This window comes from Lithobates pipiens, unplaced genomic scaffold (genome assembly GCF_037356315.1).
Source record: "Lithobates pipiens isolate NorthernLeopardFrog02 unplaced genomic scaffold, aLitPip1_a1.2 Scaffold_27, whole genome shotgun sequence".
Classification (NCBI taxonomy): Eukaryota; Metazoa; Chordata; class Amphibia; order Anura; family Ranidae; genus Lithobates; species Lithobates pipiens.
The window spans coordinates 42,202,373-42,222,963 of record NW_027507788.1 but is presented as its reverse complement, the minus strand read 5'-3'; the positions used below and the strand labels follow the sequence as shown (position 1 = coordinate 42,222,963).

Genomic DNA, 20,591 nt, shown 5'->3' with positions numbered 1-20,591 from the left:
TCGGACCGTGTTGTCGGATAATCCGACTGTGTGCATCGGACTGATTCCGTCATGAAACAAAATCCGACGGGCAAAATCCAACGGATTTGGTTGTCGAAATCTCCGACCGTGTGTACAGGGGCTTAGACGCCTGGATTATATGCTCCCACCTTCAGGTGATTGGACACAAAGCAGAGCTGTAAGGACCGCCATACAAACGCTCTCATTCCTAGCAAACCTAAATTTTTTAGAAAGCAATAAGAGGAGGGGAAATGTCCTGTGTTCTCTACTGTACTATAAGAAGCAGATTTTAAAGGCAAATCAAAAATCCTGTTTCTTTCTCGTACAATACAGGACACAGGCAGTCTTAGACCATTGGGATACCTAAAAGCAATGCAAAAATGAGGGGTGGGCAACACAAAAAAATAATGAAATATCAACAGGCTCACAGAACAGAAGTTGAAGACACAAACTGAAGCACTTTGTAACCAAAGCTGACATAACAGAGACTGGAACATCCACCTGGTAAAACAATCACAGCATGAACAGAAGAGTAGGCGATGGCCATGCAAACCTGTGCAACAGATGCCTGGTTCTGAAAAGCCCATGAGGCACCCTGAATAAAGTGCAATCGCCTGCAGGAACCCTCAGGAAGGACAAATGCAATCCAGTTCTGTGAAAGAAGCCGCAGCTTAGAGGCAAACCTGAAAACAGTACAGGCTTTATCCACACAGTGAAGAGAACCTCTTTGAGAAAATAGGAGTCGGACAAAGGAGTGGCAGGACAATGTCCTGGTTAATGTGGGGGGAAAAAACACCTACAGAAAAAAGAAGGTCTTATGTCTCAGAACAGCCTTTATAATTTAGTAAACACCAAAAAGGGTTCTTTACAAGATAATGCAGCCAGCTCCAAAATCTGCCTCCTGGATAGGACATGACAAGGAAAACATCTTATGCGTCAGGTCAGCCAAGGGAATATACCAGATAGGGACAAAAGTACCAGATTAAGATCCCAAGGTGTCATCTGGACCATCTGGGAGGAAACTATATGTTCGATCTCTTGAATAAAGGTTTCTCACCAAGAAGTGAGAGGCCAGTGATCATTGAAAAATGATGATCCAGACCTGGCTGGAAGGCACTCAAAATTCATCCCACAGAGTTCTGTCTTCTTTAGTTTTCACCATGCAACTAGGCTTTCCAGATGAGAAGACTGCCTATGTGAGGAACTGATCAAACTTCTTTTAGAGGAAAAATGTAGATCAGTGAGAATACCACAGAGTCACCAGAGCATCCACATTAAAAGCTCCATGGACTCTAGACCTAAATGAAAAAAAACTTTCCAGCTTCCCACACCTATGTCAGAGATATTGAAACACCAGTGGGTGAAAGGGGTATACTCCTGGGCCCAGCTGATGTCCGACGGCATCTGGCAATATTCCTCACTAGAGGATGTGCATGGCAGTCAGGGCTGGAAAATACAAGGCAAAGTGAGAATAATTCTGTGCAGACTTTTGCAAGTTAAGTAAGCTCATGACCTCTGCAGCAATTGTACCATCTGTTGCAAGTATGGAAGCAAAAGCCTGGACTGATCAATCCTACAGCAGCAGGTCATTTAGAAAGCCCACAAAGTAGACACCCTAAAACGAAGCATGAACTAGAGCCAGCCCTTTCGTAAAGACCTGTAGACATGTCAAAGAGAAGAACGAAGAACTGACAGTGACACTCACCCCTGCCAAAGTGCGAAAGGCACTGGCATGGAAGATAAAGGGACTGTTCAAATAGGCATCATAAATGTCCGCAAAAGCTAGGAGATCTCCTTGTTGGAGCAAGGCGATGATTAACCTGGTTGAATCAATGTAGAACTTCTGAACCTAAAGAAAGAAGTTCAGAGACTTTAGGTCCAGGGTGGGATGAAAGTCCTCCCTAAGCCTTCATAATGGTAAATAGAATGGGATCCTTCAATGACACAGGACAATCACCCCCGAGGCTAGCAGCTGCAGCAATGCAGCCATCAGATCCCTAAATGTAAGAAAGAAGACAGATTGGAAGGCAAAAAGCAGGGTGAAAGAGGAAAACATTCTCCAACTTGTACCCCAGGAGGACATTCTGGACCCATGATCTAAAATGTCCCAGGCAGCCACGAATGCCAACAGTCAATGACCTGAAGAAGTGGGAGCACCTTGTCACTGCGAAAATATTCCCAGCACTTCACTTTTTCCAAATTTTGTTATGTTACAGCCTTATTCCAAAATGGATTAAATTCAATATTTTCCTCAAAATTCTACAAACCATACCCTATGACAACGTGAAAAAAATGCGTTTGATATCTTTGCAAATTTCTTAAAAATAAAAATGTGGGAAAAAAAACAGCACATATACATAAGTATTCACAGCCCTTGCTCAATACTTCATTGAAGCACCTTTGGCACCAATTACAGCCTCAAGTATTTTTGAGTATGATGCTGCAAGCTTGGCACACTTATTTTCGGGCAGTTTCTCCCATTCTTCCTTGCAGGACCTCTCAAGCCATTTTTAGATCCCTCCAGAGATGTTCAATCGGGTTCAAGTCTAGGCTCTGGCTGAGCCACTCAAGAACCTTCCCAGAGTTGTCCCATAGCCACTTCTTTGTTATCTTGGCTGGGTGCTTAGGGTCTTTGTCCTGTTGGAAGATAAACCTTCACCCCAGTTTAAGGTTCAGAGCGCTCTTAAGCAGGTCTTTATCAAGGATGTCTCTGTACATTGTTGCATTCATGCTGTCCTCAATCCTGACTGAATAACATCCCCACAGCATGGTGCTGCTAAAACCATGCTTCACTGTAGAGATGGTATTGGCCAGGTGATGAGCGGTGCCTGGTTTCCTCCAGATATGACACTGGTCATTCAGGCCAAAGTATTCAATCTTTATTTCATCAGACCAGCAAATTCTTTTTCTCATGGTCTTAGAGTCCTTCAGGTGCCTTTTGGCAAACTCCAGGCAGGCGGTCATGTGCCCTTTACTGAGCAGTGGCTTCTGTCTGGCAACTCTACCATACAGGCCTGATTGGTGGAGTGCTGCTGAGATGGTTGTTCTTCTGGAAGGTTCTCCTCTCTCCACAGAGAAATGCTGGAGCTCTGTTAGAGTGACCGCCAGGCTCTTGGTCACCTCCCTGACTAAGGCCTTTCTCCCCTGATTGCTTAATTTGGCTGGGTGACCGCTCTAAGAAGGGTCCTGGGGGCTCCAAACTTCTTCCATTTACGGATGATGGAGGCGACTGTGCTCATTGGGAGATTTGATGCTGCAGAAATTCTTCTGTACCCTTCTCCAGATCTGTGCCTCAATACAATCCCATCCCAGCTCAGAGGTCTACAGACAATTCCTTGGACTTCAGGGAATTATTTATGCTCTAACATGCATTGTTAGCTGCATATAAAGACATGTCCCATCAACTGAATTTACCACAGGTGGACTCCAATCAAGCTGTAGAAACATATCAAGTATGATCAGTGGAAACAGGATTGCATCTGAGCTCAATTTGAAGTGTCACGGCAAAGGCTATAAATACTTATGAATAGGTGTTTTTTTTAATTTATTTTTCGTTTTTTTAATACATTTGCAAAGATTTCAAACCAACTTCTTTCACATTGTCATTATAGGGTATTTCTTGTAGAATTTTGAGGAAAATAATGAATTTAATTCCCCTTTGGAATAAGGCTGTAACATAATGTGGAAAAATTGAAGGGCTGTAAATACTTTCCAGATGCACTGTAGCGGTAACATGACTATGTTGCATCTTTTATATTCTTATAACCAAAAGTCAAGTGAGGTATTAGCCTCACTTCATGGTACACATGTAAGAAAAATAGAAGATATATTTGAAGTTAAGTTAAATCCCTGGGAATGCTACATTTGGCACAGGTCTAAAACATTGTAGTAGCCTTAATGAGACCAGAGAAGAAAGGGCTGAACCCCAAAACCACTAGCCAGGGGTCCCCAAGCTTAGAAAAATGGTTGGGGTCACCCCTATGTTTATGTATCTGTTGTTCTCTTAACTGGGTAGTGTTAACATGTTGTCTCCAACTTCCAGTGTAGGACTAGGAGATAACAATTTCATGGCAATAGTTTTACAAGCCATAAATAATAACCTTAGGATTGGTACTCTTCAGGAGGAAATTGTTCCTCATCTATGTCCCCCAACAGGTAAATGGACAAAGAAGGTTCCAGCTGTGTTTGATATGCAGCATTAACTGTATCCACAATCACTCACCAGTATCGAACATGCCGATCAAAACAATCGGCTGGATTACCCTGATATTGCTGACAGTCCAGAGCAGGTATACATCCCCATTTAAATAATGTAAGGGGAGTACGGTTCACTGTGGATGATAAATGATTGATAATGATTGAGTGAGTCTTTGCGTTAGAGACAGGGACACCTGGGTCACTAGTTCCAGTATATTTAACCAGAAATCATCTGAGATCTCGCTCCCACTTATTATGACCTAAAGTGTTAGATTAGCCAGATAGTTTTCCAGCAATTGTTTGTATAGAGACAAGATAAAACCCAGTTTTCCAGTAGTAGCCTTCAGGTAATTAACGGCATATTTTGAAGGGTGAGTTTTTTTTCGAAATATGAGTTATCAGGGTATGCCTATATTGAAGGTACTTAAAAAAAAAAAACTAGAAGCAGGTAGGTGTTGCATCTCCTGCAAATCCTGACAGGCTCTAATTTTGTTTTGGATTTACATTTGCGCAACATATCGAACACCATGGGTATACCAGAAGTGGAACCCTTCCAATTCCTGCAGCACCCCTAATCTAGGATTTCCCCACAAAGGAATATACATGGAAATCCCATCATAATGCATAATAACCTTCCTCTCATGCCATACCTTTTGCATAAGCTTAAGCGTGGGACCCAGTGCGGTATCAGCAAAGGCATCAGACTCCATCTGTGTCAAGAGGCTATACATGGGCAAATTTGCTAAAAAAATAAATGCCCTTCCATATTTGGGTACTATAAATCGAGTTTATTTTGTGAAACCACACATATGGGATCCAGATGCGTGAGTTATGCAGTATGCAAAAGTTGGGAGGCCCTGATCATTTTTACAAGATTCGCACGTCCCACCACATTTAAGAGGCAATTTTGAGCACGTTTTACTTTTGACCTTGAATTTGTGCAAAAACTTGCATCAACTTGAAGACAGTCCTCCACATGGGAGTTGAGGGCAGGAACCACTGAGTGCAGCACAGGACCAGGGGTCAATCGACCCAAAAGCGTAAATTTCTGATGAAGCATTAAGGCATTCGTCTTCAACGGTCTGGCGATGCAGGTGGCATGTGAAGTAACTATTTACATAATTCTGTACTACCTTCACAGGTACATGTTTTGGACACTTTTAGTTTAAACAGAGTCACTTTAAGCTAGAAAACAAAGCAAGAGAAAAACACAATGGAGAAAGAGTATAAATGACAGATTTAGTTAAAACTAGATAATTTTCCTTTAACGGTGTAGTTCAGTAAATTTTTTACAGACTACATCAAATATATATCTTTTAAAGTGGAATTTCAGCCAACACTTTTTTTTGGTTTAGGATGGAGTTTGCCCTTACTTCCTGTGCAAGACGCACAGGAGGAAGGAATATTTGACAAATGTGACAGCTGCAAATGGTAAAAACACCAGAAGAAAGAAAAATATTCCTGTTCTAGTGGCATTCATAAAGATTTTTTTATCACTTTCTGTAACAGTGACAATGGACATTAAGTAGGCGTTAATCTCCTAAAGAGAATAGTAATAACATGACAGAGGTATTAAGTCTTCCCCATTCATCTCAAAATCAGGTTGTAGGTCCATTTTCAAAATACATCACCGGTCAATATAAACTCACCTCAACATTTCCACTGCTGGCACACAGAAAGCAAACTACGCGTGGGGTTATCGGTACAGTTGTGAGTATGCTGAGGCCACCCATCTCCCAGGCACTACCTAAATCACAATCCCCCTGTGGAAAAATCATAACCATTTGAGAACATGGCACAGAAGGTTTACAAAAACTGCCTCATTCCTTATCTGGACTAAATAGGCAAGAACAAACAAAAAATAAATAAAAAATAGTTACAAACCTTGAAATCCACTCGAATTCTATGTATTCCATCAGATAAAGGTTTCTGTCTGGAGACACTGCCATTGCACAGAGAACTGAGAGGGCTGAAATTAACCTCAGGCTTGCTGGGAGGTATTGGCTTCTCCTGACAAGACAAAACCCCCATGACATATACTGGTAAGTTTTATTCAAATGTAATAGGGTAGCTTGTTAAATATATTAAACAACAACCTTTCTATGCAATGATGCAACAGCTTCAAAATGTTATTGTCAAGTCAGAAAAAATGGGAATGCAGGTTACAGTGAACTAGACCTTGGGCATACAAGCATCTCCATTCAAAGTTAACCTATATGTTGTGAGACAAAAGATATCATAGGAGAGAGATGCTAAAATGCAGGTGATGAGAAACGATGGCAATGCCTGCAACCTAGACCCAGACTGAAATGAGTATCATCTTCAGGTTTTGACTTGCCCTTAAAGTGATTGTAAAGGTTTTATTTTTTTTATTTATTATTTTATAACATGTTAAACTTACCTCCTCTGTGCAGTTGGTTTTGCACAAAACAGCCTGAATCACCCTCTTCTCGGGTCCCTCTTCACTGCTCCTGGCCCCTCCCTATCAAGTGCCCCCATAGCCAGCAGCTTCCTATGGGGGCACTGGAGCCGCGTCACAGCTTTGTCTGTGTCCATTCAGACACAGAGCCCCGACCCGGCCTCCTCTCTGCCCTAATTGTCTGACTGACCTGGATGGAAAACCATGGGAGCCAATGGCACCTCTGCTGTGTCCCAGCCAATCAAGAGGACTGTCTGGAATGGCTTAGACATTCATAGACAATGCTGGAGAGAGATGGGGCTTGGGTAAGTAATTAGGAGTGCTGGGGTGGCTGCTACACACAAACGTCTTAATGCATTAAGATAGAAAACCTTCGGCTTTTACAACTCCTTTATTTCTCTTATGCTGGCCATAAACACAAAACTACAATCATTCAGAAAGTTCAAAACTCATGTGAACAAATTTTTCATTTGGATTGCAAATTACGATTTGAGACAGCTGACCAACCAAAACATCTGCTTGGCAGACAATCCCATGAGAAATCCATGTGTGTAAGGTCAGCATTAGAATAATGCAACGTGTGGCATAGCAGATGTGCGCTAAAACCCCTCAGTGGTGTGAATGGACACCAACAGGTTTTTTTTTTACCACGTCCCTTTTACTGTACCTTTTAAAATGGCAGAACAGTAAATGTGCATTTTGGAAGTGCCAATTACAAACAGCACTTCAAAAAATACATAGCCAGTGCACCTGTGAATAACTGTGATTTGGGCTGTCACTGAACAGCTTAGATCACAGACACAATGTACGGAGGAAATTGGAGTGGCTCTGTACCTTGTGATAGCTTTGATGACCACTTACAGCGATAACACATGTAAGCACTAGTGTTACAAGTAAGAGCTCTCCCCTTCCTCTCACAAAAGTAAGGACTTATGAAGATTAGTAAAGAAAGGAAGAGCAACAGATAGATGAGAAGTTGTAATTAATTGTTTTTTCATTTTAATCAGCCCCCTCCCCTCCTGTCCGTCTCAATGCGGTCTCTATGTGACTTTTATTAACTCCAGTTCCCTTATCCTGCACATTAAAGTAAAATTGAATGCAAAACTTCAGCTGAATGCATGCTGTGCCTGCGTTTCATGCAGGAACAAAGGTTCCTGCACCATTTTTTCAAATACACACAAAGAGAAAATCGAATGTTGCATTTCAGGCACAAGATTTCCTGCAAATAAAAATACGCTGTGCTTTTAGATGTGTGGGGGTGCCATTAGGAATGAATGGCAGCCACAGATGTCTGCAAAAGTAGCAGCGCGGTTTGGCTGCAGGTGGTTGCAGGTGCAGAACAAGTGCGATTTACCAGCAACAACCCGCACAAGTGTGAACCTAGCCTGATAGATGCCTAGTACAGCATTAGCCAACTCCATGTTTAAACTACTACAATACCAGCATGTTTCCTCAATTGAAAAATAAAATAAAAAATTTGTGCAAAAGAGATCACCATGGACTGTCTACTTTTAAAAAGGGGTCCTTGTTTAGAATTTTTGTAAAGTGTTGCCATTTTTATTTGACATAATTGATAAAGTAGAAAACGCAAGCCTGTAGTATTTTAAATCCAATTTAACTAAAAGCAGTAAAGCAAGCCCCAACATTATCTCACTGTACCTTTAAATAAGTGAGGGGCACTAGGAGTTCTGAAAATGGTGGTTCTCTATGAGATATTTTAACTGGCTTGCTTTTAGTTACACAGGTTTAAAACGGACTTTAATCTGACTTTTAAACTCTTATTTTATTGGTTAAAATCGGTAATCGGTTAAAGTAGTTGTAAACTTAAGTTCCCACAAAAACAGTTTTCAATTGAGAAACGTAAAGCTGTCATGACTTTGTTTAGAGGAAAAATAATTCCTTTAATGTATTCCCTGGCTCCTGAAAAGCAAGTCACGTGATCACGATAGATCCCAGAGCGATGCACGGACCCGCCCATGAGCGTATCCAGAGTGGGGTGGGTGTGGCTTTGCACTGACCACAGAAGTGGAGGACTGGCTGGGGGAATCCGCCATCAGACCACAGACCTGCATGCCTATACAGAGGAATGATAGTGGAATAACACAAGACCTAAACTGGCCAACCCTACTTTAAACTTCTCCACAACGTTATCCCTGGCCTGTCTGGTGTGTTTCTGGCCTTCATGATGCTGCTTGTTAACTAAGGTTATCCAACACACAGGTGGACTATTTACCAATTAGGTGACTTCTGAAGGCATTTGGTTCCACTAGATTTTAGTAAGGGGTATCAGAGTAAAGGGGGCTGAATACAAAGACATGCCACACTTTTCAGATGTTGATTTGAAAAAAAAAAAATAATAATAATGATATGAAAACCATTTATCATTTTCCTTCCACTTTAAAATTTGTGACAAAATGTAGAAAATGTTAAGGGGTGTGAATACTTTTTCAAGGCACTGTATGTGTATTTTAAATGATAGAGACAGAATATCAAGCAAAAATACAGAAAAACCACATGATACAAAAATGATAAATTTGAGTTGCAGTTCAGTGAGTAAAATAAGAATTTGATCCCCAAGCAGAACAAGCTTAGTACTTGATGGAGAAACCCTTGTTGGAAAGCACACAGGTAAGACATTTCTTGTAGTTGGTTACCATGTTTGCGCACGTCTCAGGAGGAATTTTGGTCCAATTGGTTAGATTGTCTCTAAATCCTTAAAAAAGTAAATAAACTTCCATCTTTGAAGTGGCTCAGGCCAGTCACAGAGCCGAAGTCCGTGAACCCAGAAGCAAGACAGGTGGAGATGGAAGTGGTCTCCAGAGATGACACTGCATCGCTGGAAGGCTTTGTTTTCAGGTACGTTTCATATAATGTGCTAGCACATTATGCCTTTGCCTTGCTTATAAGAAGAAGAAAATAAAAACGCCCAGCGGTTTAAAAACGCTTTCACATTTTCTGTAGAATTAAGGTCTGGAGACTGGCTAGGCCACTCAAGAACTCTAATGTGCTGCTTCTTGAACCACTCCTTTGTCACCTTGGTGGAATGTTTTTGGTCAATGTTATGCTGGAAGACCCATCATAGACACATCTTCAGTGTTCTGGCTGAGCGAAAAAGGTTATTGTCCAAGATTTTACAATACATACTCTGTATTCCAAAGGCTGCTTTTTATTTTGAATGTGTGAACAGCAGCAGAGGACTAGAAGCTCCTCCTGCTTATCCTGTTTCCTTGCAGACAGGCTGGGAATGATCTGGGTCATGTGACAGCTGTATATTGATTAGGAAAAAGGTACTTAAGGTTTTTTATTTTATTTTTTAAATTACAGTGCCATCGTCCATATACAGAAATAGAAGGGTAAATGTAAATTAAATAGTGTGTGTTTAGTAATAATTTAAGCTTGCATCAAGTACAAATACACATGCATAAAGGTTCACACTGCTTTCCTCACCTTTTCCTTAGATTTTGATCTTGGCAAGACTGCCAGTCTACCAGCGAGTTTCTTCTGTTTGTTTTGCTCTGAGCCTGTCAAAGAGGAGACGAATTCAGGCATGTATATGAAAAGATTTGTGGCTCAATATATCAAACCCTTAACAATGACTGATGAATGTTTTGCAGTAACATTTTTTAACAATCAGGATTGCTCTTTATTGAACATACAGTATATCACAAAAGTGAGTACACCCCTCACATTTTTGTAAATATTTTATTATATCTTTTCATGTGACAGCACTGAAGAAATTACACTTTGCTACAATGTAAAGTAGTGAGTGTACAGCTTTTGCATAACAATGTACATTTGATGTCCCCTCAAAATGTCCCCTCAAAATAACTCAACACACAGCCATTAATGTCTAAACCGCTGGCAACAAAAGTGAGTATGCAGCTAAGTGAAAATGTCCAAATTGGGCCCAATTAGCAATTTTCCCTCCCCGGTATCATGTGACTTGTTCATTTTACAAGGGCTCAGCCATGAATGGGGAACAGGTGTGTTAAATTTGGTGTTATCGCTCTTATACTGGTCACTGAAGGTTCAACATGACACCTCATGGCAAAGAACTCTCTGAGGATCTGGAAAAAAAAAAAAGAATTGTTGCTCTACATGAAGATGGGCTAGGCTATAAGAAGATTGTCAAGATCCTGAAACTGAGCTTCAGCATGGTGGCCAAGACCATACAGTGGTTTAACAGGACAGGTTCTACTCAGAACAAGCCTCGCCATGGTCGACCAAAGGGGTTGAATGCACATGCTCAGTGTCATATCGAGAAGTTGTGTTTGGAAAATAGACATATGAGTGCTGCCAGCATTGCTGCAGAGGGTGAAGGGATGGGGGGTCAGCCTGTGAGTGCTCAGACCATACGCCGCACACTGCATCAAATTGGTCTGTATGGCTATCATCCCAAAAGGAAGCCTCTTCTAAAGACGATGCAAAAGAAAAACCTTGCAAACAGTTTGCTGAAAAGACTAAGGACATGGCTTACTGGAAACATGTCCTGTGATCTGAGGAGACCAAAATAAACGTATTTGGTTCAGATTGTGTCAACCATGTGTGGTGGCAACTAGGTGAGGAGTACAAAGACAAGTGTGTCTTGCCTACAGTCAAGCATGGTGGTGGGAGTGTCATGGTCTGGGGCTGCATGAGTGCTGCCAGCACTGTGGAGCTACACAGTTAATTGAACTATGAATGCCAACATGTACTGTGACATACTGAAACAGAGCATGATCTCCTCCCCTTGGAGACTGGGCTGCAGGGCAGTATTCCAACATGATAACAATCCCAAACACACCTCCAAGACGACCACTGCCTTGCTAAAGAAGCTGAGGGTAAAGGTGATGGACTAGCCAAGCATGTCTCTCCAGACCTAAACCCTATTAAGCATTCTCAAACAGAAGGTGGAGAAGCGCAAGGTCTCGAACATCCACCAGCTCCGTTATGTCGTTATGGAGGAGTGAAAGAGGACTCCAGTGATAACCTGTGAAGCTATGGCGAACTCCATGCCCAAAAAGGTTAATGCAGTGCTGGAAAATAATGGTGGCCGCACAACACAAACTATTGACACTTTGGGCCCAATTTGGACATTTTCACTTAGGGGTATACGCCCTTTTGTTGCCAGCAGTTTAGACATTAATGGCTGTGTATTGAGTTATTTTGAGGGGGGGCAGCAAATTTACACTGTTATACAAGCTGTACACTCACTACTTTACATTGTAGCAAAGTGCAATTTCTTTAGTGTTGTCACATGAAAGATCTAATAAAGAGGGGTGTTCTCGCTTTTGTGAAATACTGTATAAGTGGTACAAGAAACAACAATACAATACATCCCATAACATAAGGCAGAAAGGTACAGTGGGGGCAGAAAGTATTCAGACCCCTTAAATGTTTCACTCTTTGTTATATTGCAGCCATTCGCTAAAATCATTTAAGTTAATTTATTTTCCTCATTAATGTACACACAGCACCCCATATTGACAGAAAAACACAGAATTGTTGACATTTTTGCAGATTTATTAAAAAAGAAAAACTGAAATATCACATGGTCCTAAGTATTCAGACCCTTTGCTGTGACACTCATATATTTAACTCAGTTGCTGTCCATTTCTTCTGATCATCCTTGAGATGGTTCTACACCTTCATTTGAGTCCAGCTGTGTTTGATTATACTGATTGGACTTGATTAGGAAAGCCACACACCTGTCTATATAAGACTTTACAGCTCACATTTCATGTCAGAGCAAATGAGAATCATGAGGTCAAAGGAACCGACTAAAGAGCTCAGAGACAGAATTGTGGCATGGCACAGATCTGGCCAAGGTTACAAAAAAATGTTTGCTGTACTGTAGGTTCCTAAGAGCACAATGCCCTCCACAATCCTTAAATGGAACATGTTTGGGATGAACAGAACCCTTCCTAGAGCTGGTCGTCCGGCCAAACTGAGCTATTGGGGGAGAGGTAAAGAAAGTCAACCATCACTGCAGCCCTCCACCAGTCAGGGCTTTATGACAGAGTGGCCCGATGGAAGCCTGTTCTCAGTGCAAGACACATGAAAGCCCACATGGAGTTTGCTAAAAAAAAAAAAAACACCTGAAGGTCTCCAAGATGGTGAGAAATAAGATTCTCTGGTCTGATGAGACCAAGATAGAACTTTTTGGCCTTAATTCTAGGTGGTATGTGTAGAGAGAACAAGGCACTGCTCATCACCTGTCCAATACAGTCCCAACAGTGAAGCATGGTGGTGGCAGCATCATGCTGTGGGGGTGTTTTTCAGCTGCAGGGACAGGAGCACTGGTTGCAATTGAGGAAAAGATGAATGCGGCCAAGTACAGGGACATCCTGGACGAAAATGTTACCCAGACTGCTCAGGACCTCAGACTGGGCAGAAGGTTTACCTTTCAACAAGACAATGGCCATAAGCACACAGCTAAAACAACGAAGGAGTGGCTTCACAACAAGCCCTGATTTAAACCCAATTGAGCATCTCTGGAGAGACCTAAAAATGGCTGTCCGCCAACGCTTACCATCCAACCTGACAGAAATGGAGAGGATCTGCAAGGAGGAATGGCAGAGGATCCCCAAATCCAGGTGTGAAAAACGTGTTGCATCTTTCCCAAAAAGACTCATGGCTGTATTAGATCAAAAGTGTGCTTCTACTAAATACCGAGCAAAGGGTCTGAATACTTAGGACCATGTGATATTTCAGTTTTTCTTTTTTAATAAATCTGCAAAAATGTCAACAATTCTGTGTTTTTCTGTCAATATGGGGTGCTATGTGTACATTAATGAGGAAAAAAATGAACTTAAATGATTTTCGCAAATGGCTGCAATGTAACAAAGAGTGAAAAATTTAAGGTCTGAATACTTTCATTCTCCACTGTACATAAAATGCATACAGATCGATGTCCTACATATAGCCGTTATGCAGGAAAATGAAAGGCTCACATGTATGAAAGCCCAAACCATTTTATGTGCAATTTACAAGCCTCAAAGTAAACAAAAACTTTCTTTACCTGTGTACGCTGAGCTTAGTCCTTGCTTTTGCTTATGGCTTCCCATCAACCTTCACCTTTTACCTAAATAAGTGCTAGTGGAATGCTGTTCAGATGATCTCTCCACTACCTAGCAACAGTGTATAACCTATCAGTTGTGATGTCCATATTCTAACGGACAATGACATCCAGAAACATAAAAATCTGACTTTCGCCCATTTAAACATTATGTTCTGTCTCCCCCCTCCCTCCCTTTAACAGAAATATTGGAGGCTGGAGGCTCTGCGGTAAGCGAGAGTACTGCGGGGAGCTGAGAGGAACTGTGGTTACTGAGGGCTCATAAAGAGATTAGGGGCACTACAAGTATCTATGTTTGGAAGGCACCATGGAGCAGGAAGGCACTTTGGGAGTTTAGGGTATCTGCAGCTTCCTGGAGGGCCCAGGAGGAGGGAGGCCGCTTCCCAGTGGTTGAGAACCACTATACTAGGAAGAGCATCCACATGTAAACATCAGAAACAAATATTACTGAGGATCTTCGGTCTGTTTTAAAAAAAAAAAAAAAAGACACACTTACCTGGCCAGGGATCCAGAGCTGTCCACACCCGGACCTATTGTTTGTCTTCGAGTCATCGACACTGCCATGTTTACTGTGGGAAGCCAGCAGTGTCTCCTTGTAGCCTCACAACTGCTCCCCACTGCATCTGTATGAGTCTTAGTCTCACTGAGCATTGTGAATGGAACCACACGCAGCCTCCTGGGATCTCTAATGTGTCACGTGAGATTGCGAGCACGGGCGTGGGGGGAGATGGTTGTTGGTGAACTTTTGCTTTCAATCATTCCCCACATCCCTTACCAGAAGTGAGAGCAAGTATCTGTCAAAACTAGGTAACCGCTCACAAAAATGTCTCCAAACAATGAATGAGAGGGGTGCGCATCTACTCGGCAAGCAGAGCTATGCCAACAGGCCCAACAATAAGAGTCAGAAAGCCCAACGTCAGAACGCCTCTGCAAGTATAGCTTTGAAAAAGTATGAGCAGAGAATCAGTTGACGGCTTTACACAGCTAAGCTTCCGAGGTCTGGTGTTGAAATGTCCACTTAACAGCCATTTGGGGGAAGGGATGCATAATAGTGTAGGAGGAGATTTTTCCTTGAAATTGTCAACTCCAGTGATCAGCCTACTTATCCACTTCGCAATGAAAGCAAAATGTCCCTTGCAAGGTCCTAATAACCTAAGAGTGATTTTTCTTAGAATGCTTTGGAGTAGAGAAGAGAATGGTAGAACTAGGTCCTCATTGAAGTAGAAGACTGATATCACTCTAAGAACAAAGGATGGTCTTGGGCGTAAAACAACCTTTCCTGTGTGAAGTATGAGGAACAGGTCCTTACAGGAGAGGACATGTCTGACCAAGGTGACAGCAACCAAAAAGACTACTTTGCAAAAGAGATCTTCTAAGGGAATATCCCTGATGGGTTCAAAGGGTGGTTCTTGCAGGGCAGGGTGGGCCAAGTTGAGAACAAAAGAAAGCACAGGGTCCTGCAGAAGGGAACTTAATGTTTTACAAGAGAAAGCAAAGCCAGGTTTCTGAAAGACTGCACAAGGCCAAGGGTTGTTCTTTCAGAGTGCCTAAAGCCTGGAACACACTAGAAGTTTATTTTCGTCCAACCCAATGGGCTGACTGAGAAAAAAACAAAGATTGTCGTACTAACACAAGCGATGTTCCACCAGAACACACTAAACAGTGCTGGCAACCATAGGCATCAAGCCCACCTTGCAGCAATCCTGTGATCCCTTGGAGGTCCATCGCCTTAGGACTAACGGGGTGTTCTCAAAAAACTTCCCCATGTCCAATCACGCGAGGGTACAAGCCTATAACCAAGGGTCTATAAATACTTTGCCTGTGTCTTGTACTGTATGATTAATTGTCAGGGCCCGAAACATAACCTGCAGCCTCTGCGGTGTAAGTCTAGCCCTTCTCACTGTGCCATCTGAGATGCTGGTCAAGTCCCTATCTAAACCCTTAGGACAATCTTGCCTTGTCTCATCTCTTGTGAAATTGAAACTCTTTGCTCCTTCCATGAATTTCCTGAATTAAGCCAGGTCTCTGCCTTTCTATTTTCCAGATTTCCTTTGCATACCTGCAGCTGCTCTCATCTTCACTACGACTTGTTACTGACCTTTGACTCGCCTCGACTATGCACCACTTGATCACAATCTGCAACCATTTGTTATCAACCTTTGCATGTTCCTTGACTATGCTTCTCCACTTAACCCCAACCTGCAATCACTTTTTGACCTTTGGCTTGTTTACTTACAGTACTACGCTTCTGCTTGATCCCCATCTACAATATATGTTACTGGACGCTGGCTTGCTCATCTCATGGTGGGGCAAACCTGAGTAAGGCAAATGATACTTCATGCAGTAAAATTCATCTGCACTATAAGGAGCTCTGGTGAATGCGAGTTAGTCTTTAGACCCTACGTCTCAGGTGAACCCACATCATCCACCAAGGCGACATGCTTGTGTACTTGTGCTGGTCAGTGGGAGCCTCTCTACAGCTGTAGATACTAGTGTCCGAGCCTGACCCCTGACCATGACATTAAGAAAGTTTGTTTTCACAAAAAAGGTGGTAGTTTTTCTACAATTATAACAGATATATATTGCTTTTATAGATGCAAATGAAGAATATAAAAGTCCTTCTTTAACCATTTGCTGTCTAGGGCAATTTAATTTTTCACACGTTAAAATCAGCATTTTTTGCAAGCAAAATACGTACAACTTTCTATATTTTCAAAAAGCAGAGGACTTGAAGAATAAAATGGTCATTGTTGCATTTTTTTATGTCACAATATTTGGTCAGTTGTTTTTCAAACACAAATTTTCAGCATCGCACACTAGCACATTATGTTAAACATACCTGAAAAACAAAGCCTTCCGGCACAGAGCTGTTACCGCTGCAGGCGCTTCCATTCTCACCCGGGTCCACAGACTCCAGTTGTGTGACTGGCCAGAGCTGTGATGTTGTCACTCTCATGCATGCACGTGAGCCGCCGTTTAAGGCACAAGACTGTGAAGGAACGGCCCTGGCTGCCGTTCCTTCAGAGAACAGCGTCGATGACATAATTGGCTGCATGTACAGTAAATATCTCTTAAACGGTGCACATTTAGGAGATATTTACAGTACCTATAGGTAAGCGTTATTATAGGCTTACCTATAGGTAAAAGTCAAAGATGAGAGTTTACTCCCACTTTAAACATTCTGGATAAGCTACTTCAGCACGGAAACCAGAAGTGATGAAATCATCTTTGGTTGCAGGTTCATTAGCTACAGAGGAGACTGTGGAAAGGACATTTCCCAATCTTCCCTGTAGCTTGCTATCCTGGTTTACTGCAGCTCCAGGCTCCCCAAAATATTGGAAGAGTCCAAGAACCTTAGTGGGCAAGGGAGGTTATGGTTTGTGGCCCTTCTCAGTGTAGAGCCAACCAGATCACACTTGCTGAACAGCCAGAAGCTGGCAGTAACCAAGCTGATCAGTTGCAGCAATGAGCTTTTTATAATCACTTGCATTCAGGATGTTTTTACACATTCAGCAGACAGCAAGTGGTTAAGCAGTAATTCCACTTAAATTAACCAACTAAACTGCTTACCATGGCGAGCAAAACTGCAACAATGTTTTAGCCAGAAGGCTCACCTTACAGCTTTCAGTTCTATGTAAAATGGCCCCACATTTCTGCTAAACTAAAAGTGATTCTACAATATGCAGCTTCTTAATTCCCTTTACAAAAGCACAGCAAAGGAAATACAATTTCCACATACTCTGATGGCTCAGGTAATGGCATTTTATAGATGTTCGCAATTCTGTTTCTCTGTAGGAGAAGAAAACATGGAAGCTGCCACTCTGACTTGTTTTTAATGCTGTAGGCTCTTTAGCCATCTTCCTGATCCTGGTATCATTATCAAACTCAATCATTAACATAAAACAAGTATGCAGCCAATGAAATATGAATAGGTTGCACTTTATCTAGTAAGTCACTGACCTGGCATGTGTTTAGAGCAGTTTTTGTATGACCTATCAACAATTAAAACTATCTTGGACTCTTATTCGATTTTGGTCTTGTGCTCCTTTTAGTATTTCTATGGTCAGAGTTACTGTTGGGTTACTAGGTAGTGAAACCAGAATAAGGACTGCCCTGGAGCTTGCAACATTAAAAACCAAATGAGCAATTAAATAAACGGTCGTATTTCCATTCTAAAAAGTTTAACAAGACACTGTTACCTTGTATGCAGGGCAAAGTGACAGTGACTCTGGAAAGTGCATCCCCGTATACTTGCCTTACCTGTACTCAACTGCAGCTCCTTGCTCATTCGAAGACAGTGCTGAGATCAGTTGTGTTGGCAATCCGGGGGAGGTGTGACATCACAGAGTTCAGGAAAAAATATTAATAAAACTAGACCATATTTAATCATGGATTTATGCCTTCCTCTGGGTAGACCTGCAAGGTTTTCTGAAGATGCAAGTTTATATTTCTTTTAACTTGGTGGACATATTCCAAATTTTATATAGCTATAGTTTCACTGACTGTGAAGGATGTAGCATTAGACAGCAAGTATACCATAAATCATTGTATAAATTTAGGGCCGTTTGATCAGTTTTCTATTTTCTCAATAGCCCAGCAAGGAAGAATGTACAGTAGCAAGCTCTTTACACAAGAACATAACAAAAAAGTGATGTGTCGCTGCATATTTTACCTTTACATTTTAACGGGCAATATTGATTATATTGTAAGATGGTATTTTATCTATCAGCAATGTAACAATGCTTTTGTGTAAAAAAAAAATCTTTATCGTTAGCTGAAAGATATGGCACTCACCAGTCTCTGGAGGGACAGAAAGTTGCTTCTTCTTTGTCTCACATGTTGAGGATTTTGGTGCTTCCTTCCGAGAGATGGGAGTAGGGCTGCTATGGGCTGAGGTTGGATTGCTTGCAGGCTGTGGTGGAAGCTGTTTTGTGGTTTTCTGGGCAGAAAGGGTTTGCTTAATTTCACAGGAAGGTGTTGGCAGACTGTCCTCCTCTGGCATTTTCTCAGCGGTGCACTTTGGGGGATCGGCTTTTTTTGGTGCTGGGGGTGGTGTGTGTGGAGGATCCTCTCTTGGAGGCGTGGCAGCAGTGGATTTCACAGCGTTTTTTGGACTAAGTTCTGTTGAAGGTTTCACAGCTGTAGCCTCCTGTTTATCAGCAAACTTGGATTTCTTATCTTTCTTCCTCGCTGCTAAATAAAACATTAAAACAGAAAATGTCAATACAGGAATACCCTGTTATGCTATCTCTGAATTTTTGTGTTGTGGGGGTTAATAGCTATGGGGCTTCTGTGAAGCTGCTGAGAAAAAGTTCAGATGAGCAACGACACCTCCTTCCTCCACTATAAAGACATGTTCTTTCCATGCTTTCATTTCTTGTAAAACAATAGGTTTGTATTCTACAGTGCCTTGCGAAAGTATTCGGCCCCCTTGAACTTTTCAACCTTTTGCCACATTTCAGGCTTCAAACATAAAGATATAACATTTTAAAGTGGGACACAATTGTGAAGCGGAACGAAATCTATTGGATTTTTGAAACTTTTTTAACTAATAAAAAAATGAAAAGTGGGGCGTGCAAAATTAATCGGCCCCCTTGCGTTAATACTTTGTAGAGCCACCTTTTGCTGCGATTACAGCTGCAAGTCGCTTGGGGTATGTCTCTATCAGTTTTGCACATCGAGAGACTGAAATTCTTGCCCATTCTTCTTTGCAAAACAGCTCGAGCTCAGTGAGGTTGGATGGAGAGCGTTTGTGAACAGCAGTTTTCAGCTCTTTCCACAGATTCTCGATTGGATTCAGGTCTGGACTTTGACTTGGCCATTCTAACACCTGGATACGTTTATTTGTGAACCATTTCTTTGTAGATTTTGCTGTATGTTTGGGATCATTGTCTTGTTGGAAGATAAATCTCCGTCCCAGTTTCAGGTCTTTTGCAGACTCCAACAGGTTTTCATCCAGAATGGTCCTGTATTTGGTTGCATCCATCTTCCCCTCAATTTTAACCATCTTCCCTGTCCCTGCTGAAGAAAAGCAGGCCCAAACCATGATGCTGCCACCACCATGTTTGACAGTGGGGATGGTGTGTTGAGGGTGATGAGCTGTGTTGCTTTTACGCCAAACATATTGTTTTGCATTGTGGGCAAAAAGTTCGATTTTGGTTTCATCTGACCAGAGCACCTTCTTCCACATGTTTGGTGTGTCTCCCAGGTGGCTTGTGGCAAACTTTAGACAAGACTTTTTATGGATATCTTTGAGAAATGGCTTTATACTTGCCACTCTTCCATAAAGGCCAGATTTGTGCAGTGTACGACTGATTGTTGTCCTATAGACAGACTCTCCCACCTCAGCTGTAGTTCTCTGCAGTTCATCCAGAGTGATCATGGGCCTCTTGGCTGCATCTCTGATCAGTCTTCTCCTTGTCTGAGCTGAAAGTTTAGAGGGACGGCCAGGTCTTGGTAGATTTGCAGTGGTCTGATACTCCTTCCATTTCAAAATGATCGCTTGCACAGTGCTCCTTGGGATGTTTAAAGCTTGGGAAATCTTTTTGTATCAAAATCCGGCTTTAAACGTCTCCACAACAGTATTACGGACCTGCCTGGTGTGTTCCTTGGTCTTCATGATGCTCCCTGCGCTTTCAACAGAACCCTGAGACTATCACAGAGCAGATGCATTTATACAGAGACTTGATTACACACAGGTGGATTCTATTTATCACCATCAGTCATTTAGGACAACATTGGATCATTCAGAGATCCTCGCTGAACTTCTGGAGTGAGTTTGCTGCACTGAAAGTAAAGGGGCCGAATAATTTTGCACACACCACTTTTCAGTTTTTAATTTGCTAAAAAAGTTTAAATTATCCAATAGATTTCGTTCCACTTCACAATTGTGTCCCACTTGTTGGTGATTCTTCAAAA

The 20,591-nt window shown here is 41.9% G+C and overlaps 1 protein-coding gene across 1 annotated transcript in view; it reads right to left on the bottom strand.

The window, feature by feature from the left end:
• Positions 1-20,591, bottom strand: part of KMT2A (lysine methyltransferase 2A) — a 255,114-nt gene that overhangs the window by 153,105 nt on the left and 81,418 nt on the right. The window contains 4 exon segments of the mRNA XM_077456885.1: positions 5,847-5,960; positions 6,082-6,207; positions 10,064-10,137; positions 18,468-18,866. Coding sequence (XP_077313011.1) covers positions 5,847-5,960; positions 6,082-6,207; positions 10,064-10,137; positions 18,468-18,866 — 713 coding nt within the window.